Here is a 23,142-nt window from a genome sequence, read left to right as displayed (position 1 = left end):
ATTTTTCTACGTATCCAGAGTGGCCCTGCGTCAACCGGCCGCGGTGGTCTTGCGGTTAAGGCGCTCAGTCCGGAACTGCGCGACTGCTACGGTCGCAGGTTCGAATCCCGCCTCGGGCATGGATGTGTGTGATGTCCTTAGGTTAGTTAGGTTTAAGTAGTTCTAAGTTCTAGGGGACTGATGACCACAGATGTTAAGTCCCATAGTGCTCAGAGCCATTTGAACCATTTTTGCCCTGCGTCAGGAATACAAGACCCGGAGCATGGATCATGTGTACTGTCTTGGAGATGTAGTCTGTTAGCTCATCGACTTGTCATTTGTGTGTGTGTCTCTTCTAGTGTTTCTGTTGTGACTCCAGCTATGTTTCTGCGGGCGTGTGAGTACCGCTCACAGCACAGCACGATGTGTTCAGGGGATCCACGTTGACCTCAGTTCAGTTCCCGTTCGCAGAAAGTGAAAAGCACTGTAGGTGAGCTGGATATGGCCATGACCAGTCAGGAAATTAACCGTGCCACGACTCACGAAAAACCATACCCTGACGTTCGGGAAAACGTTCTACACCTTAAGGCCTTTGTCATTTTGGTTACACTCCCGTTGCCAGATGTCCTATTGCCAAGGTTCTCAGGACCAGGAATCATCGTGAAATAAATGAATCGGAATCTGTCTCAGTGTGGGTTCCCTTCCATATCCTTAATCCTTATCTATTTAAAAAACTACACATTGATCTTGCCAAAAGCCGAGAAGCGATTCTTCTTGGTGTTGTAGCTCTCTGGGGCACCCTGGTATGCTCTCTGGGGCGCCCTGGGTTGCTCTCTGCGTCATCCTGGCATGCTAAATGCTGATTAATATTTCTTCATATGGGCGAAAATCTCGTTTCGAAAGTGTTTTAGCTGGTTGCCTATCTGCCACGCCAGGCCACCTCTACTTTTAACAAGGCGGCCGGCCACGAAAAATCAAAATTTCTGGTCAGCGCCCTTCCGCACCACTGCGCTGCAGCACGGAATAGTGGTTTGATAACTGGCAGCTGTATAAGTAATGAATCTGGAAAGACAGCGTCAGTCGTCGAGGAGCCGCACGTGCAGCAGCATCGAGATACATTAGTTATGCCGCGTTATTTTAGGAGTAGGCGTTTGCCTCTTAAAGTTTTTAAAGCAATAGACAACATTTCTATTACTACCAACAATTACGTAGGCGCCCAAGTCATCTTGACGATTGCGTTCGATGTCTTCCCCTCTTACTTCCTTGATCTTATCGTGTCTTCCCCTCTTAAGCCAGTAGCAGGCATCCTGATATCTCATCATTACGTCGAAGGAAAAAACACCCAACATCCCACATAGCACATGTGTTGAGGTAGTACGCTATGCCCCCGACACCCTCCGAAGTTAACTCCTTTGTCCACGCCTCGCTGCTGCCCTGTTCGTCACTAGAGCAAGCCTACATGTTCATACGCTTGCTGCTAAGCTTACCACCGATAAGGGAAGGAAGCAGTGGTCTCATCTGATGTGTGTGATTGGTAGTCTGTACTATGATGTGTTTATGGCTGTGTAGAGTTTATGTGTAGTGTGTTTTCTTTGTTTTACCAGTACGTTTTACCAGTACTCGTGCTAGGTGAAGTAGTGTTTTTCCTCAACGTATACTCACAGGGAGCCTGCTGTTATTTGTTTTTTAATGTTTATGTTCTGTATTTTTATTGATTGGTGTCATTGTAATGTGTCTTTCAGTAAAATGTATACTGTTGCGTGTGCTGCGATTATTACGTTGTTTTTGTTACACCAATGTTGTTTGGTGTTCAGAATACCACCGGTTTTGCTCTCTAGTGACCATCGGTTTTCGGCGAAAACCACTACAAAGAGGTCATCGGCGTATCCAATGACACTGTTAGTGCGTGAGTCATTGCCTACGAGATGCAAGATTGCGATGTCCCAAAACACGAGTCCGTAAATCGAGCCTTGCGGCCACAGCTTTATGATCTTTTTCATTACATTCAAGTTTTCCGCCGTCCAGTTTGCGACTCTGCTAATGCTATAATACTGGAAACGATCGAGTGTGCCTGCAATGTCGATTTAGATAGCGATAACATAGTTAAGTTGAGTATGCCGTATAATGTTTGTTTTTACTGCATCGTCTATTTATTCTCTTAATCTGAATCCATACTGATGGAGGCTAAGGCCGTAGAGTTCTCTATGTTCCTGTACGCGGTTACATGGGAGTGGTTCCTATACCTTAGCTAGGGAGCTGATGAGGCATAGAGGTCTCTAGGTCTTAGGTTCTGTAGATTTTTTATGATAGCGGTGTTGGCGGTTTTCCATGATTTAGGAACCCTGCCCGGTCGCATAGCGTCAGTTAATAAGTCTGTCAGATACAGTGTTATTAGTGGTGCTGCCTGTTGTAACGATTCTACACGGATGTTGTCTGGGCTGTGAGGCTGGCAATTGCCAATGCGACCTAGAGATCTATATGTAACGTTTTCAATTATCTATTCCCTGTATAGTTCGTCTCTGAGTCTTTATTGTGGTACTGTATCTGCCTTGGGATCATCATCTACGAGACTTTTGCTAAGCAGAAATCGTGTCGTGCTTCCCCACACTTGGGTCATAGTACCGTCGGCCTCCCTTAACGTAGCCGGAACTAAGGGAGATTTTATCCTTTCAGCCATTTCTTGTATGGTTGACCACAGGAGCCAGTTTGTAGTTGTATTGCTACGTGTTCTTCCGATTGCTTTCTTCTTGTCTCGAGCAGTTCGTTCTTGAGTATATCGTTTGCGTCTCTGTGATGAAGGTTGCATCCCAGAAGCACAGCCGCCCGTCGTGTGCCTGGACCGTGTGTGACAGCCTAATCAAGCCTACGCTTCGTATAACGCTGCGTCCCGTGAAGAATTATATAAAGACGCTAGACAAAGGTTTAGGCACTTTTCGGTACCTGTGAAAAACTGTTTTCATTGAGCGATGCGAAACTGAAGTATGATAGTGGCCCCACGATGGCTGTGGTCTTAAAAGCAGTTAGATAAGTTCTTTACTCCCTCAGTCCTCTCGTAGCACCCGAAGGCGCAGGGAAAAAATGTTCTCGCATTTTGCACACGTAAGGGAGATTATTGCTGACAGCCAGTTCCAAGATTCAGTCAGAGATGTTGCAAGACATGTGTATGTGGTATTTAATTCAGTAGCAGCTAATTTGCATGAAAATTATAAATCGGGCGATCTTTCTAATCTTGCATTAAAGTTTAGTTACCGTCAACTCGAGTGTATCTATCCACTAGGTTCAAATGGTCCAAATGGCTCTGAGCACTGTGGGACTTAACATCGATGGTCATCAGTCTCCTAGAACTTAGAACTACTTAAACCTAATTAACCTAAGGACAGCACACAACACCCAGTCATCACGAGACAGAGAAAATCCCTGACCCCGCCGGTATCCACTAGGATAACAATCCCAGCTGTTACGTAGATTCGACTGTCGGTAATAGAGCACAGACAGCAGGTTTCCTGCATGAATCTCACAGTCTGACTTATCTTCATTTGCTGTCTTAGAACCGATATTCGGTCAGCGACAGACGTGTTGAACGTTTGCGCCAGGACATGTCGGTGACGGAGTCGCCTATTACGTATCGATGGGGCAGCCGGTGTCACGTGACCCCTTCTGGCCGCTGCAGCGCAACTTCCCAAATGTTCAGTGCAAACGCAGGTCTGCAGTCCAGAAATTCAAACAAAATACGTCTTCAATTAAGGAAGTACCGTCCTCACGTGCACGTATGTATTTTCTATATATGTTCATTTATATTCACATGTACACCGAAGCGTCAAAGAAACTGGTATAGGCATGCGTATTCAAATACAGAGAGATGTAAACAGGCAGAATACCGCGCTGCAGTGGGGAACGCATATATAAGACAACAAGTGTGTGGCGCAGTTGTTAGAACCGTTACTGTTACTACATTGGAGGTTTACTAAGATTTAAGGGAGTTTGAACGTGGTGCTATGGTCGGCGCACGAACTATGGGACACAGTAGCTCCGAGGTAGCGGTCAAGTGGGGATTCTCCTGTACGACTACCTTACGAATGTACCGTGAATATCAGGAATCCGGTATAAGATCAAATGTCCGACGTTACCGTGTCCGGAAAAGTATCCTGCAAGAATGGAACCAACGACGACTGAAGAGAATCGTTTAACATGATAGAAGAGCAACACCTCAACAAATTGCTACATATTTCAATGCCGTGCCTTCAACAAGTGTCAGCTTGCGAACCATTGAAAGAAACGTCATCGATACGGGCTTCTGGAGCCGAAAGCCCACTCGTGTACCTTCGATGATATCACGACACAAAGCCTTACGCATCGTCTGGGCCCGTCATCACCGACATTGGACTGTTGATGACTGGAAACATGTTGCCTGGTCAGACGAGTCTCGTTTCTAATTGTGTCGAGCGGATGAACGTGTACGACTATGGAGACAACCTCATGACTCCATGGTCCCTGCATGTCAACAGGGGCTTGCTCAAGCTGGTGGAGGGTCTGTAATGGTGTGGGGCGTGTGCAGTTGGAGTGATATGGGACCCATTCACAACTGCTACAGAGTAACACCAAGTTCAAACTCACTTAAATCTTGATAACCTGCCATGGTAGCAGCAGTAACCTACGTGACAACTGCGGCAGACACTTGTACTGCTGCACTGTATGAAGAAAAGTTATTAAAAAGTCCACACGTATGTGCATAATGCCTGAGATTAAGACATCTAATAATAAAATTGAAACAATTTTAGAAGGGGAACAGGGCAACCGAGAACGCAGGAAGACTGTATTTCTATCAAACTCAATGAATAGTTTGTTAACACGAAGTCAGAAGTAGAAAACATTTTTAATAATCATGTTTTAAGTATTGTAGCGAAAATAGGATCCAGTTATTCATTAGAAAATGCAAGGCAGTATATGGAAGAGGCAATAACTGTGCAATTTGATAAAATTCCTACTAAAAATAATAAATTCACTCAAAAGTAGGAGCTCATATGGAACTGATGGCATTTCCAACAGAGTACCAAAAGATTGTTCCCAACAAATAAGTAGGATTCTCATCCACATAAGTAGTACTTCACTGAAACAGGGCATTTTTCCAGACAGACAGAAATACGCTATTGTTAAACCATTACATAAAAGAGGGGATAGGTCTTATGCTAACAACTATCACCCAATCTCACTTCTGACAGCTTTATCCAAAAGTCTTGAAAAAGTAATGTGTTCAAGAGTAGCATCACATATTTATAAAAGTGTAGTATTAACAAAACGTCAATTTGGATTTCAGAAATGCCTTTCAACAGAAAATGCTATATATGCTTCCACTGATCAAATATTAACTGTAATGAATAACCGAACATCACCTATGGGATATTTTGTGATTTCTCAAAGGTTTATGACTGAGTGAATAGTTCTTTTAGATAAACTTAAGTATTGTGATATGAATGGTTTAATTCATATTTAACTGGAAGAATGCAGAACAGATAGTCTGCTAAAATCAGCAGAATCCTCTAACTGGGGAAATATCACGAATGGTATCCCACAGAGTTCAGTCATTGGTCCCTTAATGTATATTAATGACTTGCCACTCTATATTCATGAAGCTGAAAAGCTAGTTATTTTTGCTGGTGATACAAGTATAGTAATCACGCCCAACAAGCAATAATCAGCTGAAGAAATTGTAAATAATGTCTTTTTGAAAATTATTACGTAGTTTTCCGCAAATGAACTCTCATTAAACTTTGAGAAAACACGGTTCATACAATACTGTACAGTAAATGGGATAACGCCACTGATAAATATAGACTATGAACTAAAGTCTATTGCTAAGGCAGAATATTCAAAAATTATGGGTGTGTGCATTGATGAGAAATTGAATGGAAGAAACACATCATTTTCGTTCAATGCAAAGCAAATTAAAATAATTTCTCAATGACAGCTCCTTCTACTCAATAGATGAATTTTTAGATATGAAGTAGTAACTGTAAAAAAAAAAAATATTATTTTGCGTAAAGAAAACTTATATTAAAGTGACACGTTCCACATCATTACAAAATGTCGTATTCGTGATCTATGGAACAAGGATTAATGTATGTATTTATTATATAGAGGTGTCTTTTGTCGTATATTTTTGTCTGCGTAATTATATGAAATAGTAGCCACTGAAAAATGTGTGAGAGGCATGAGCACGATAGTTACATATGAGAAGCTCCTTAATCCCAGCAGAAACATACTTTCCTCCAAATCTCATGCACTTTAAGTTACAAGATCGATTATGTGTAGATGTTGACGATCCTCAGCACACGAAATGTGTTGTATATGTTTTTTTCATCCCTGAGAATCAGACAGAGTTCTATAATAACCTGCATCTTTAAACGAGAATTTAAATGTTCAAATGTGTGTGAAATCTTATGGGACTTAACTGCTAAGTGTATCACTCCCTAAGCTTACACACTATTTAACCTAAATTATCCTAAGGACAAACACACACACACCCATGCCCGAGGGAGGACTCGAACCTCCACCGGGACCAGCAGCACAGTCCATGACTGCAGCGCCTTTGACAAACGAGAATTTCCCTCACAACATTCACGCTTATAGTTTGATTATGCAACACCGACCAGATTTACCCCGTGAAATAACACTGATTGAGCCAGTATTTAAATCAGAATAGCACAGTGATATTTATCTTGTCATACTGTGTTCCATACTGACTCATGCAGTTATCTCCTTTGGTTGCCTGCTCCCCCCTGTTTGCATTATCTGTTATGCTATGTCATTTAATTCCAGATTAAAGTAACTAATCGATTAAATAAGTGTTCAGGCGACCCCCTGTCAATTATCAGGAAGCACTGGATCAAAGAAGTTAACGAGACCGTAAGCAAATATAGAAGCTTGAGTGCACACTGTCAGGCAGCGAACAGTTACTACATTCGATAAACTGTAGGCTATCGTCAGCCGAATCCAGTTTGGTATAGTATTAACAGTAAATGGATCCAGAATGGGAAGTGCTCACTGGATGAAGGTCATTAGTTGTTTCCAACTGAGCTGAGTGTGTAAGGGTGGGAGAGCAGAAAGAGATGTCTTTCAACGTCGAACTACATCGCAATCTAATGATTTTATCTGAGTTGCCTCTGAGTTCTTGGATAAACATTGTGGTTCTTACCGAAGGAATCATATTTTTCATCTGTGTTTTGGTGTCAGGAACTTCTCTCATTTACGGACAGAGACGCCTCCCTTCTCCGCCTTGACTCTCACTCCAGTGGTGAGCGCAGTCTGTGGTGATGCCGCGGTCGGTGACTGGAACACGCAGAAGCCGCCCCCAGGGACAGACGCGGCGCCTGGGTGCAGGTGGGTGCGGGGAGGGGGGCCCCATTGATTCTGCATTAGCCGGCGGCGGTCGCTCACGTCTGATAGGGACGCAGCCCACAGCCCAACCCGGACCTCAGCAGTGCAAACGACAGGACCCATCAGCAGCCAGGGGGTGGATGGCAGGGAGTGGGGACAGCCCAGAGAAGAGGAAAGAGTCACACCTGTCCTTTTGCGAGAGGTCTGTCTTCTTGTGGTGAGGCTTGATTGTAACAGAGCAACCGTAAACACATTCCCTTTAATCCTTCGACAAGAGAGCCCTGATATCATGATCTACGCGTTCACTATCTGATCAGAAGTAGCTGGACACTATTTAGTGAACACTGATGTGGGCTGTGTTCAGCCTTCGCCGTTTGATGGCTTTAACGCTGCTGTGGCCACTTTCACAGAGGTATCTGGATGTCTGTAGAGCAGTAGTGATGCGCACTGCGCTGGTGGAGGTTCAACGAGAACACTGCCCCAGGTAAACAGTGTGGAATATTTTTATTTGAACATAAAAGAATGTAAGTACAATTGTGGAGTACTGAGTTACGTACAAGGAAAGCAAGTAAGGATTTAACAACCTTGGGACAAATTCAGTAACAAAGGTTCACGTATAGCAGTATGTAGTTGGCATAAAGCCAAAGTCCGGAAAGTCTGAAGAAGTAAAATCACTGCCTTAAGGGGAGCAGGAGGTGCCTATGCTGCCCATGTTAAAATCACTAAGTTTGAGGAACATTTATGAATAAACTACCAAATAGAAAAATTTGAACTTTTTTTACATAAAGAGTGGTTTAGTATTTCAGTTATGACAGAGGGATTTTGGAGCATCTTTTCTAGTTTCCTTCCAATTATTTTTTTATTAATGACCCAAATTTTTTTACAAATAATTGCTTTATAATTAAACTGAAATGAAACTACTGAACATATTGCCAAATGGCTGTGTTACAATGTAAGTTTGACCACTACGAGTGCTGTATAAAAATTTCATCTCTCTAGCTTGAGTGGATTTTGAGAAAATGTTCCTTATATTCGAAAAATTCTAATTTACGGGAAATGGCTATCAAAGTTCCTCAATACATTCCTGCACTATAGGATGGATTATCAGGGTCTTCTTCTTCATCCTCCAAAAGCTTCCTCTTCTGTCTTTTTTTCTGGCCTGTTGTTCCATCATACGTCATATGCCTTTCTCTTCTTTCTGCTCCTCTTATCCTTTCTCTGACAATATTTCTTAGTGCTCGTACAGTGCTCACCCCAGCTGTAAATCCTAATGCCTTCAGAACTTCACACTTCACACTGTTCCCTTGGTTGTAGGTTGCTATTGCATCATAAATGCCAAAGTGCAGTGTTTTTATGCTTACAAACACCCTTTTAGGAATCACTTTCCAAATCAAATTGTTTATGCTTTCATTAGGATGCTGCGTCTTTCCGTGCAGACATTTGTGTAACAATTCTGGCTGTGTTAAGTCATGAAAAATTGGTTTTATTGTTCCCTCCTGATTCTTGTACATACTGCATATTACCCGCTTTACACAAGAAGTATAATACTGCCAACAACAGGCGCAACAATGAACTAATGCGAAACGGTAAACAGCAAAGAGACGATGTTCCGCGCTCTTATTCATTGTAGTATCGCAACTTGGTATTAGTGTTAATTTTCTTTTCCCTACGTTCTTCCTCTTCTTATATACACGGTTACTAAAACGTGGCATCGTAACCAGAACAAAAGTGTACGACAATATTAAATGGAGCAAGATGTTGGAAATTCTGAGGAAAATAGGAGTAAGCTGTAAGGAAATACGGGTAATATTTGTCACAGAAAACAATGTAGTCAACCCTTGCACACTCGCTGTATGCGTAACATAAGGCGCTGTATGCGCAACAGGCCGAGAAAATCTCAAGCAGTTCGCCAGGAAGTCACGAGAGGGTGTTAGATGCATTCAGCGGCCGCCCATTTCCTCTGCAGGCGTGGGGGAAAATGGTAATAACTCCACTTCTAGGGCGAGTAGAACAATAATTCAAAGTTTACATTAAAGAGGAATGTTCCAATTAATTTTCGGTAGCAAAAAAAATCGTAATTTTTTGGATTTGACCACCTCCGCCTCCCCTTAAGCTCAATAGTGATTAGAAGATAAACGCTATATGGTGACTGTCCAGCGGTGATTCCGTAGTGAGACTCTGATTGACCAGCTGTGGATGCAGCCGGCACGTCCCTCTGAGGGCTCAATGGGATAACTAGTTTTATAGCTGAGGCCGAACTACGGAGATGTGGTAGAGCACCGACACACAATATGTCGCGAGCTACTATTGAGCACGTGATGTGTCGTGGGAAAACGATCTTTGCAGTACTGTGTTCTTGGAAGCGCACTCTGCTGACTGCTGTCAGAAACTTCGGGGCAACAGCTCAACGTGTTACTGTTGTGGTTGATGTTCTTGTCCTTCTTCTTCATGTGCCGTCTCCTCTAAGAAGGTTGGCTGTCATCATGGCAATTTCTGATCTTGATTTGGCTGATCTAAGGAGTTCTGACGTTGAACAGTTGTACCAATTTTTTAAATTGTCAATCCAGGATGTCCGTCTTCTATCCCTAGTTCTCTTCCCACAAATTTTCCCTTCTAGTATTATTTGCAATATTTTGTAATTTACTCCCCTAATAACATGGCCTAAATATTGTAGCTTCCTTACTTTAATAATTTTAATTAATTCTTTTTCCTTTCCCATTCTTCTTAGGACATCTTGATTAGTAATCCTCGACACCCAACTAATTCTAAGTATTCTTCTATATGCCCACATTTCAAAAGCTTCTAAACTGTTCATGCCCTTCTTTTTCAATGCCCACGCTTCCATTCCGTATAATAATTTTGAGAATACATAGCATCTTAGCAACCTCATTTTTGTGTTCAAACAAATGTCTCTCGAACAGAATGCATTTTTCATCTTATTAAAGATACTTCTGGCCTGTCCTATTCTCGATTTAATTTCTTCTGAGCTTTCAATCTCCTCATTTACAATTGTTCCGAGATATTTAAATTTACGTACTTGATCGACTCTTTCCCTATTGATTGTAAGATTTTCTTGTTGGTGTGTTTTAGATATCACCATGAACTTAGTCTTGCTTACGTTAAGAGTCAAGCCAAATTCTTCACTTTTTTCTGCGACTTTGTCAAGAAGTAATTGTAGATCTTTGAGGTTTCCAGCTAGTAGTGCAGTGTCATCAGCGAACCTAACATTGTTAATGTTTAGCCCATTCACTTTAATGCCAGCTATTTCATCTGATAGAGCTGCCTGGATTATGTCTTCTGAATACATATTAAACAATAAGGGTGAGAGAACGCAACCTTGTCTCACACCCCTCTTTATTTCTATATCATTCGATAACTCATTTTCTACCTTCACGGTTGCGGTTTGATTGTAGTAGAGGTTATATACAATGCGGATGTCTTTCTTATCAAGTGTTTTCTTTTCTAACAATTCTATGAGATGATCATGACGAACTTTGTCAAATGCTTTATTATAATCCAGGAAGCACACATATAGTGGCTGGTTAACCTCCATACATCGTTGCGCTAATATGTTAAAAGCAAACAATGCTTCTCTTGTACCGAGGGAACTTCTAAAACCGAATTGTGTTTCACTTATACCTTCTTCTACTTTTTTGTATATTCGTTGGTGTATAACTTTTAGAAATATCTTTAGGGTGTGACTCATTAAGCTTATTGTACGGTGATCATTACAAGTTTTGGCATTAGCCTTTTTGGGTAATGTAACAAAGGTAGATGTCAACCAATCCCTAGGAATAATTCCCGAATTATAAATATCATTAAACAATTGTACAAATATATCTATATGGTCTATTCCTATAAGTTTCAGGATGTCATTTGGTATCTTATCCGGTCCAGGGGCTTTTCCTGTCTTTGATTTGTTGATAACATGTAATATTTCTTCTTTCGATATGCTTGGTCCTCGTTCTCCGATCATGTTATCATAAAATTTTTGATCTTTTCTTGTATCTTCAAATAGTTCTTTGACATATTCTGTCCACCTGTCCAGTTTACGTTTAACATCAGGAATTATTTTGTCATTTTTATCTAACAATAAACTTGTACTTTTCTTTTTATTAAGTCCAGCTGAATCTTTAACTTTTTGTGTAAGTTGAAACTATCATGTCTTGTTTCATAACTCTCAATTTCAGAGCATTGTTCCTTGTACCATTCTTCTTTTGCTCGCCGTGTTTCTTTTCGTATTTCTGCATGTAATCTTTTATACTCACTTTCATCTCTATTTTTAAGTATTCTTCTTTGTTCCATCAATTGTAATATCTTCTCTGTCATCCACTTCTTTTTCATGTTGTCGTGTTTGGTCGCCATTGTGTTTTTACATGCATTATTTAATGTGTCTTTTATAAGTTCCCATTTGCCATCAATGTCTTCTGTTTGATTATTCTTTATCCTAACTAATTCCTTATTAATCTCTTCGGAAGTCTTTTGTTTAGTCAAGGGGTCTCTTAGAATAGTTGTATTTATATAGTCCTTCTTTTGTTTCTTTTGTATGGCTTTCAGTTTCACATGGAACTTTGCTACTAAAAGGTTATGATCAGAAAATATATCAGCTCCTGGATATGTTTTCACACCATGAATAGAATTTTTGTACCTCTTGTTTATAAGTATGAAATCAATTTGATTTCTGCAAACTTCTTCATTACAGTCTCTTGGTGATTTCCAAGTATAAAGTCTTCGTTTAGGGAGTTTATAAAATGTTCTTGTCCAGTCGACCACAATACTGATCCACCAAGGAATGACAACGATTCGATCCCCTTATCGTGAGTGAGCGAGTAATTGGGATAGATAGTGAATGTACAACTGACGTGAAAGCATTGACAGGACAGTGTGTTTTTCTTAGCCACCACTCTACTCGTTTACCATAACGCTGTTGCGTGTTTCCGATAAAGGCCAAGCGCAATAACATCGTTGCTGGAGAGTACCAACTTACGACACGAGGGCAGACGGATGCTCGGCTCGCATGCAGTAGTGCCCGTTACGGTAGACGATACCTGAAATATGACCATCCGCGGGATGCGAGTCTGTTGCATGTTTGCAGGTTGCTGACTTCTAGGAGAGACACAGCAGATAGTAGCCCATTGTTCCTCAGGAGCCCAAACCAGAGTTTTTTGGACACTGGTGACACAGGTGACTGAAGCAAAGAAGACGTTCTAGCTCACCCCAAAGGTGTTCCGTTCGTTCAGGTCTCGACTCTGGGCAGGCTAGTCCACTTTAGGAATGTTACTGTCCACAAATCACTGCCTCACAGATGTCCACTTATGAGAAGGTACATTGTCATGCTTATACAAACATCCTCTCCTAATTATTCCGCTGCTGTATGCACTACACAATGTTACAAAATGTGTCGATATCCTGCATTTAACACTTTTTAAGTGCAATAAATCAGTCGTTTCTACTCATTTAATGTACAGAGGCATCGCTCTTTACACGACCACAAGTGTAGCTTAGCATCAGTTACAGAAATGTTTGGTTTATAAGGAACTGTTTGATGGCTGTGCCCCACTCCTTTTAACTCGCTGTGCGCAGTCATCGTGCTAGCAGGGCTGCATGTAGCACTTTGGAACGAATGAATGATTCCTCTCGTGATAGTTTGTGCAACCACCCCCACAACGCTCGGTGGTCCCTGTCTATCAGTATGTAACGTCTGCCTGCTCTTGACTTAGTCCTGGTTCTCCCTTCCTGTTCCCACTTCACCATCATGTCACTAACATTTGACTTGGGTAGCGGCCTTGCCGCAGTGGTACCACCAGTTCCTGTCAGATCAACGACGTTAAGCGCTGTCGGGCTGGGCTAGCACTTGGATGGGTGACCATCTGGTCTGCTGAGCGCTGTTGGCAAGGGGGTGCACTCAGCCCTTGTGAGGCAAACTGAGGAGCTACTTGATTGAGAAGTAGCTGCTCCGGTCTCGGAAACTGACATACGGCCGGGAGAGTGGTGTGTTGACCACATGTCCCTTTATATCCGCATCTAGTGACGCCTGTGAGATGAAGATGACACGACAGCCTGTCGGTACCTTTGGGCCTTCATGGCCTGTTCGGGAGGAGTTTAGTTTAGTTTGGTTTATCATTATTTTAAGGGCTGAAATATCGCTCAGGTGACATCCAACCACTAGCCCATGTTCGAAGTCACTGAGCTCTGCTGACTGAACCATTCTGCTGTTAGTACTTCTCCACTGACAAATGCATTTTCCTTCCAGCTATAGCGCATACTGCTGGGTTCGTCTCTCGTGACATCTAGCAGTCAGCTCCACATTACTTAGTGACGTTTGGATACATTTGATTGGAAAGTGTACAGGTTTCATTCCATGACTTTAGGACTAAAAGACAGTTGTGGCATCATCAGATTTCCTCCTAATCACTACAACGCTTTTAGTAAAAACGGATACGAGAGCATGTGTTGGGACCGATGAGTATCATCTGTGGATGTTTGTTTCAAATCCAGGTAATATACAATGAACTGTCAGTGTGGGTTGAGGGGTTAGACGAATATTGGCGATAGTCTGAGAGGAAGTAAGCATGGGCAGTAACTGCTTCCAACACTGATGGAATAACATGCTGGTTCAGACCAGCTGTATAAAACAAATGCCAAGTGGTATTCCAGCAGATTCCAGCACAATATAAAAAACGGCTGCACATACACACTCTACTGAGGCTGCTAAGTGCTTCACAACGGCCAGCTCCAGTGGGTCTGACATTGTGGGCTACACAGACCCCCAAGACAGCCGCCCCTCTATCTTGTGCCACCCACCAACCACTAACAGCCTTGGGACCCACAGTGGTCAGTATATCGCATTTTTACATGGGATGAGACCACTCTCAACACTTTGGTGAATATTTGTTATGTATAGATGCAACAGATTTGAGGCTCCCCCATGTAATAATTGATCTACAGTCACAGTAAGGAGAGGGGAGGTTACAATTTCAGTAGGATGATAGTGTGTGGGTGTAATCGAATGTTGTTGTTGGGAGACAAGGTTTTGCATGAGAAATTGGTGGTAACAGAAGGAAATTTTGTAATGGACTTCATTGTCTGAAGAGAGGGTGTGGAGTATGAGAGGAGTTTGGAAATGGAGCAGGGAGTAACCACACGAGTAGGATTGGAACAATACATTTGTTTAGGCGCAGCAGCACACTAACTTCGGATGCTAAAGAGAAAAACAGTTGTGTTGTTTGACTCTAGATACAGCTGGATAGCCTGGGGTATGTGCAAGTGTTCGATCTCAGCGAGGAGGGGTGTGACTATTGTGATACGGTAAAGGTTGCATATGGGGGAAGTTAAGCAGATGCAGAATGCGCGATGGAATGTACAGTGCTCAAGGACTTGGAAAGAATGATAGAACGTTAGCGGAACAAATAAGCTGTCCGCGTACTGTGGTAGGTGAAGATAGTTCAGACTACTGAGTCGTCGACTCACCTCGGAAGATGCTCTCCGTAGTTGAGAACGAAACGTCAGGGAGAAGAAGTTCTACAGATCGACCACGGCAACTTAGCCCGGAAGAGTTTACTGATAAAGACGCCGGCCGTGAAAGCCTACATGGAATGATACAAAATCATGGTTGTTTAAGATAGTGGATGGGTTCGGTGCTCACATCTGGCCCCTCGGTAGTTGTCTTTATTCGAAGCTCTTTCTTGGTTGCTTAGTAGATGGGGTTTCCATGTTAGTTGCTGGTCGAGTATTAGGGCAAGGGTTTTAGTTTGTTAGTGAACTGGATTGGACAGTTGTAAATAGTTAAGTAAAATTAATAATGTGAAAGCTACTGATGGCTCAAATTGTAAATATTGCTGGGATTCGTAATGAATGATCATCAGAAGCTATTGATTGCACCTGCAGCTGAACTGGTTGTAATGGACCTGGATGGACAGTTGGGACTCTGTAAAGTAAGGCAGAGGGCTAGAAAAAGCGATGTCATCAGTGTACTAGAGGAAGTGAAACTGGAATATCAGAAGTACAATAGATATGTAGGAGCGGAATGAATGCTGCACCTTGGCACTTTTCTGCAATAGGGTGGAAAATACGGGCACTGGTGTATTTGATAGCCACAATGAATGGTTGACTGAGCAGAAATACTGTAATAAAATAGATATAGTTAATTGGTGCTGTGTAGTTTTGGAGTTTTTGAAAGAGAGACCATAATGCCACACACATTGATTTTCTCAAGGTATAGGGGTCCAACAATCGTTGAATTTTTGTTGTTAAGGTGGTGGGATAGGAGGCGAGTGGCATACATGAGATGGTCATGAGAGGAGAAGTCGGGGACAGACACTGCATTGGTCATCAGTAAGACGTAGCCTCTGGTTCAGAAGTTAATGGATACACTGGGAGAATTGGGACAGGGCAGAGTCAAAGACTTTGTTAAACACTGTTGGGGCAATAAGAGGAATTGTCGATGTGGAATTTGTTTTCCTTTAAGAATAATAACGTTTTGGAGATTTTCAGCAGTTTTGGAGTGTAACTTGTGGTGTTTCGGAGAGTGCTAGTGGAGAGGATAGAGGTTTGAAAGGTTGCAGGTGTTAGTAACAATGATTCAACAAGTCAATAACTTTTTGGATGTCACATGATGGTGCTGTCATAGCTACAACAAAGCTCTTCAATAACACATCACAGCACAGAAGGACTAAAGACAGCCGACCAATGACCCTAGGTGAGACGACATACCTGTGCACAGAAGGTGCGGAGCGAGCGTCGTTCCAGCTCAGCACACCGGCGGCGCCACTGTGGCAGCAGCCAGGCGTTGCGGCTGGAGGTGAGGAAGAGCCGCTGCAAGTAGGGCCGCAGTGAGGACTCTGGCTGCGCCCGGTGCAGCCAGCGCAGCACCTCGCGCACCTGAAGAGGGAATTAGCTGCTCAAACGCATACTGTACGGCGCTGTGGTCGAGAAATGAGAGGGACAGTCTACTGGTGTAATCATGTATACAATATAATCGTCGCTAATACTTGGTTTAAACATCATAAAATTGCATTGCTTACGTGGAGACACCAGAAGATTTCAGGTAGGATAAACAATGGTAACACAAAGATTCCGAAACCAACTCAAGCAGCCCTTTGGACGCAGCTATGAATGAGACCCAGCAACACATCACGTCAATACGAAGGAAGTCGAACCCGTGCACTAGAAACTACGAAACATAAATTCATTATTATTATTACAAACGTTGCAAACGTTTCTTTTTGTGTGTTTGCGTAATTAACTGTGTCGCTGAAAGCGAATTTTGAGCACATATTGAATCAAAAATGAATTTTGAACAATGAAATATTGAAGGCAGCAGAGAATCAAATAGGCAGAGAAACAGGACCAACAAAAATCCTTCGATAACTCATTACATACTGAATCTAATTGACGAAGAGGAAAACATAAACATGCAGTGAGTGAAGTAGACAACAGGAAAAACAAACCTCTAAAAAAAAGCAGCAATTGCTGGACAAGACATTCAAGACTGTAGAAGGATGCACGACTTTTCATTGTGTAGATAAATAGAGATTTTTGGAGAAAACAGAAACACATGTGTAAGTGTAATGGGCCCATATGGCTAGGCTGTACTAAGCTATGAAGAGAGGGTTGGAAGGTGGAATGAATACACATATAAGGAAAACGAACTTGAAGACAATATTACAGCAAGAGAAGAAGTTAATGAGGATGAGAAGTTTGATATGATAGTGTGAGAAGTATTTGAAAGTGCTGTGGAAGACCTTTGTCGAAAGAATCCACTGGGGTAGATGATATTCGCTCAGAATCATTGAAATTTTTGGGAGAGCTATCAGTGACAAAACTATTCCACTTTGTATGAAAGACAAATGCAACAGTCGAAATACCCTCAGACTTCAAGAAGGTTTTAGTAACCTCTGTTCCAAAGAAATAGATGCTGATAGGTGTAAATACAACCGAGCCGCCAGTTTAATGTGTGCACTATAAAGGATGACAGCCAAAAACAGTTGCAGGATAAAAATTTATTAAAATATCTTGACCAAGGTTTCGGTACATATAAATATACCTTCATCAGAAGTAAAAAATCTGAAATTACATCATGTAATGGAGATTAATAAAACAATTATGCCAATGGCGTCGTCAATAATTGAGACATCTTCTCCATTTGTACAACATGACTATGGGCACAGGGTCAAAGCGAACAGTTTAGCACCATTACTTCGCCTATGAACTATCGAGACAAGAGTGCCCATAGTCATGTTGTACAAATGGAGAAGATGTCTCAATTATTGACGACGCCTTTGGCATAATTGTTTTATTAATCTCCATCGCATGATGTAATTTCAGATTTTTTACTTCTGATGAAGGTATATTTATATGTACCGAAACCTTGGTCAAGAAATTTTAATAAATTTTTATATCCTGCAACTGTTTTTGGCTGTCATCCTTTATCGTGAAGAAATTCAACAGTTGCTGTTGCAGCCATGTTTAAAATCTTGAAAGTTTAATGTGTCATAGTTGAAAAATGCTGTCAGGAATTATTCACAGATGGAGAAACTACTAGAAGTCAACTTTGGGGAAGATCAATTTCTGTTCTGCAGAAGTGTGTGAACACAAAGGACCATACTATGCTATATCTTAGAAGATGGTTTTAGGGCTTGTATCTCACAAAGTTGTTTAGAATACACTGATTGGTACTGAGAAGTTAACAGGCATAAAAAAGATGGCGCGAAAGTGTCCCACAAGTTGTACATCAATCAGCCTGCAGTTATGTAAGGAGAAGGACATGAAAGGTATGCTGCGTTTGTGAAGGGAGTGAAACAGGGTTGTAGCGTACACCCAGTGAGACATTAAAAAGATGGTTCGTTAACATTCTCTCATATTCCTTCCATTTCAGATGGAGTAGGTTTCTTATGGTATTTTCTCCAAAGTATCTCACTAATTCAGAGGGAACGGGGGCTACTCCATGCGCCTTGTATCGAGTTAGGTCCTTTGTCAAATTTTTCTCACTGTACCATATCTCCCAGCTCATCCTCATTTACTTCTTCTTTTTCTGCAACTTGTCTTCAAGTTTGTTTGCTTTTTGTAGCTCTTCTATGTATTTCTTCAAGTTTCAAAATTACCTTTTTTCTAAGTGCTCGCTATGATCTGGAAACTTAATAATCGTGCAACTACTCCTCTTCTCTTCAAAGGCCTCTTTAAATTTCTTATAGGCTGCATCTATCCTTCTCATAATCAAACTTTGTTTCCACAGTTTTGCACTTCTCCTATAGACTTCGCTTCCTTGCCAGTTTCCACTTGCTCTTTTTTTAGACTTCAATAGTCATTTATGGCTGCTTCAATTGCTGCATATTTATGTTTCACCCTGTCGTCAGTGAAATGCAATGTCTCATGGGTTGTCCAAGAATTCCTTTCAGGGATTCCCATTTGTGTTTCCGAAGCATTTCTGTAACACTTACGTGTTGTTCGAACCTACCTGTATCAAATCTGGCAGCCTGCCTCTGAATTACTTCGATGTCCTCCTTCAATCCGACCTGAAACGTATCCCACATACTCTAGCAGTACTCGAGAATAGGTCGCACGAGCGTCCCATATGCTCTCTCCTCTAAAAGTGAACAACAATTTCCTAAAATTCTGCAAATAAACCGAAGTCCACCATTCGCCTTTTCTAACACAATCCTTACAAGATCGTTCCATTTCATATCGCTTTACAACGTTACTCCAGATATTTAAACGACTTGACTGTGTGAGACAGGACACTAGTAATGCTGTAACCGAATATTTCAGGTCTGTTCCTCCTACTCATCCGCATTAACTTACATTTTTCCACATTTACAGCTAGAAATTTTGTCTAAGTCGTCTTATATTTTCCTACACTCACTCAGCGTCGACACCTTACCGTACACCTCAGCAACATCAGTAAAAAAACGCAGACTGCTGCCCGCCGTGTCTCACAAATCATTTATGTATATAGAGAACAACAGCGGTCCTATCAGACTTCCCTGGGGCACTGCTCACGATACCCTTGTCTCTGATGAACACTCAGCGTCGAGGACAACATACTGACATCTGTTACTTAAGAAGTCTTATAGCCGCTCTCATATCTATAAGCTTATTCCATATGCTCATAGCTTCGTTAGCAGCGTCCAATGGGCACCGTATCAAATGCTGAAATGAAAATTTAAAAATGTGGAAGCTTCCTGTTGTCCTTCATTTATAGTTCGCAGTATATCATGTGAGAAAAGGACAAACTGAGTCTCTAACAAGCGATGCTTCCTAAAATAATGCTGATTCTTGGACATAAGCTTCTCAGTCTCAAGAAAATTTTCATCAGGTTACCTTCCATTCGGAAGGCTGCTGCACTCAACAATTGTTATATTGACTTGCAAATAATATATTTCAGCTATCAGTCGTCCTTCTTCAATTTTTTATTGGCAGATCTAGATTTCAGCTAGAAACTAGCCATTCTAAATGCACTACCATTTTCGATCAATGCATATAGTGCCTGTTGGTCGGGCTTCATCCACAGTTCAATGAATTGTTGTCCGTTTTGGTGGGGCCGCCATGTACCCCGTTGGTTGTAGCCCCCTGACAACACAGGGATCGCTCTGCTGATGTCTGCGCCGTTAACTCCCCAGTATCAGGACTCTAGGCAATGGCCATCCTGCCAGGTGGCCCTTGTTGAGGCTGGGTGGTGCCTGTGGGGAGGGCCCTTGGTTGGAGTAGGTGGCATCAATGCGAATGTCCCACAATGAAGCGTGGTACATCATCTCTCGCTGGTGGCCAGCCGCCAGCAGTCTCTAAGCGTTCTCGGGCTCAATTTAACGCTCGGGCTCCCAAAACGTTACCCTCGCTGGCCACACCGTGGGAGGAGCGTAAGTCTCAGGATGACAGTGTCACTTATTCGCCCTGTTCCTAGTTTGTATGAGAGCTGATGGGGTGTCATTCATGTCGACAACCCTGAATTCTTCGTAGAGCATTTAGAGGACAAGTTTGGGGAGGTGGAGGGCTTGTCCAAAATGCGCTCTGGGTCAGTTGTGATAAAAATGGCATCCTCTGCCCAGTCACGAAGGTTAGTTGCTAGTGACAAGTTGGGGGATGTTAACGTTACCATCACACCACATAAGAGTTTAAGTATGGTCCAGCTATTATTTTCCATAGGGACCTGCTTTTGCTGTCTGATGACGAGCTGCGCGCCAATTTAGAGCGTCGAGGTGTTCATTTCGTCCGGCGCTTTCATCGGGGTCCGAAGGATAATCAGGTTGCTACCGGTGCCTTCAACTTGGCCTTCGAGGGTGATACATTACCGGAGAAGGTCAAGGTGATGGGATACCGCTGTGATGTCAAGCCCTATATCCCTCCCCCGATGTGGTGCTTTAAGTGCTGGAAGTTTGGCCATATATCTTCTCGCTGTACTTACAGCCTCACATGTCGAGATTGCAGACGCTCATCACATCCCAATACTCCATGTGCCCCGCCTCCCATCTGTGTCAACTGCGGAGAGTATCATTCACCTTGCTCGCCAGACTGCAGGATCTTACAGAAAGAGCGCAAAATCATGGAATATAAGACCCTGGACCGACTGACCTATACTGAACTAAGAGAAAACATGAAAGGCTACATCCTGTGCAAATGACTTCCTCATATGCCGCTGCAACGACAACCATGTTAGCCCAATCTGTTCTGCGAATTCCAGTCGGATCGCCGAACCGTACAACACATGCCCCCTTTCCCGTAGGGGGCACTATCCCCCCTGTTGCTCCTACGCCATCTCCCTTGGGAGCAACAACCCTCCCCCCCCCCCTCCCATCTATCGGGGACGTCCGTCCCTGCTTCTAAACCGGAGAAGCGCCCAACTTCTTCAGCTCCTCTTGCTTGCGAAGGGTCCCTTGGGTCCCTCCCTTCCCAGGTTTCCGGAAGCGGGAAGGCTGACGCCCGACAGTGGCATAAGTGACCACAACCAGCTGGTTGTAGAGCTTCGCAATCCTCCTCCATCCTGGAGACTGAATCAGTGAAGCCCTCCCAGCCAGTGAAACCCAAGGGGCAGCATGAGAAATCTAAGAAGAAGACGTCTAAGACCAAGGAACTGGCGGTGGCACCCACCCCACCGCAACCTCCAAGCTCTGCCGGTTCCTCCGATGCAATGGATAGCACTTTCACAGGTACTCAATTTGTGGCGGCAGGTGACCAAGTGGCGTAATCCGCATCCCCGGTCCCTTCACTCCTTCCTCTGCCATGGATAATGTCATCCTCCAGTGGAACTACAGTGGTTTTTTCCATCATCTTGCTGAGCTCCGACAACTTCTCAACCTTCACCCTTTCCTCCGCATTGCTCTTCAAGAAACTTGGGTTCCAGCAATGTACAGCCCTGCCCTCCATGGCTATTGGGGTTATTATAGGAACCGGGCAGCTGGTGGCGTCTACATCCATGTCCTTCACTCCCTTCACAGCGAGTCTGTCCCTCTGCAAACAGCTTTAGAGGCTGTCGCTGTTCAGGTGTGGACGCCACAGGCTGTTACTGTCTGCAGTAACAGCCTGCAGATAGTGATGTCCTGCAGCATGTCCTGGCTGCGCTGACAGACCAACTGCCACCACCTTTTCTGTTACTGGGCGACTTCAACACCCATAACCCTCTGTGGGGTGGAACAGTGGCAACAGGCCGAGGCACCACCGTTGAGCATGTATTGGCACAGCTCGACCTTTCCCTTTTAAATGATGGTGCCTTCACGCATTTAAGTGTGGAGCATGGCACATACTCAGCCATCGACCATTCGATCTGCAGCCCTAGCCTCTTACCGTCTGCCCAATGGAGTGTGCATGACGACTTGTGTGGTAAGACCACTTTCCGATCTTTCTGTCACTGCGACAGCATCACTCTTCTGGGTGCCCTTGCAGATGGTCTATGAATAGGGCTGACTGGGACTTGTTCTCTTTCCAGTGACGCCCTTGATGCAGTGGTTCACTTGGTCACCACCGGCATCTTACTGCCGCAGAATCTGCCATTCCCTGTTCTTCTGGGTCCCCTCGGCGGAGGACTGTACCTTGGTGGTCGCCTGAGATCGCTGAGGCGATTAAAGATCGCCGGCAGGCGCTCCAGCATCACAAGCGACACCCCTGATTAGAGCACCTCATCGCCTTTAAATGGCTCCGTGCGCGGGCCCACCGCATCATTCCCCAACACAAGCAAGAGTGCTGGGAAAGGTATGTCTCCACCATTGGCCTCCATATCTCTCCATCATAGGTTTGGGCCAAGATTAGGCGACACTATGGCTATCGGACCCTTCTCAGCGTCAGTTTGTACTGACTCTGAGATAATTGCAAACCGCTTAGCAGAGCATTTTGCTCTGAGTTCCGCTTCTGCATATTACTCACTGGCCTTCCGCTCCCTGAAAGAGCGGTTGGAACGTCGGAGCCTTTCATTTCACACACACCACCCTGAATCCTACAATGTTCTGTTCAGTGAGTGGGAATTCCAAAGTGCCCTAGCCACTTGCCCTGATACAGTTCCCGGGCCAGATTGCATCCACTGTCAGATGCTCAAACACCTCTCGGCGGACTGCCAGCGACGCCTTCTAGACCTGGGTCGAGGGTGAGTTCCTGTCGCAGTGGCGAGAAAGCATCGTAATCCCCGTTTTGAAAACTGGCAAGAACCCACTGGAGGTGGACAGCTACCACCCCATTAGCCTCACCAACGTTCTTTGCAAGTTGCTCGAACGCATGGTGAGCCGGCGGTTGAGTTGGGTACTCGAATCTCGGGGCCTTCTGGCTCCGTCTCAGGATGGGTTTCGTAAGGGCCGCCCTGCCGCCGAT

At 43.5% G+C, this 23,142-nt stretch overlaps 1 protein-coding gene across 1 annotated transcript in view; it reads right to left on the bottom strand.

Annotated features, from left to right (window-relative positions):
• The window catches only part of LOC124606480, a 358,898-nt gene that overhangs the window by 59,259 nt on the left and 276,497 nt on the right, over positions 1 to 23,142 (bottom strand). The window contains exon 11 of the mRNA XM_047138463.1: positions 16,066 to 16,233. Within this exon, the coding sequence (XP_046994419.1) occupies positions 16,066 to 16,233 (168 nt within the window). The remainder of the gene's footprint in view (positions 1 to 16,065; positions 16,234 to 23,142) is intronic.

Source organism: Schistocerca americana, chromosome 3, assembly GCF_021461395.2.
Source record: "Schistocerca americana isolate TAMUIC-IGC-003095 chromosome 3, iqSchAmer2.1, whole genome shotgun sequence".
NCBI lineage: Eukaryota > Metazoa > Arthropoda > Insecta > Orthoptera > Acrididae > Schistocerca > Schistocerca americana.
This window is presented reverse-complemented; position numbering and strand designations above follow the sequence as displayed.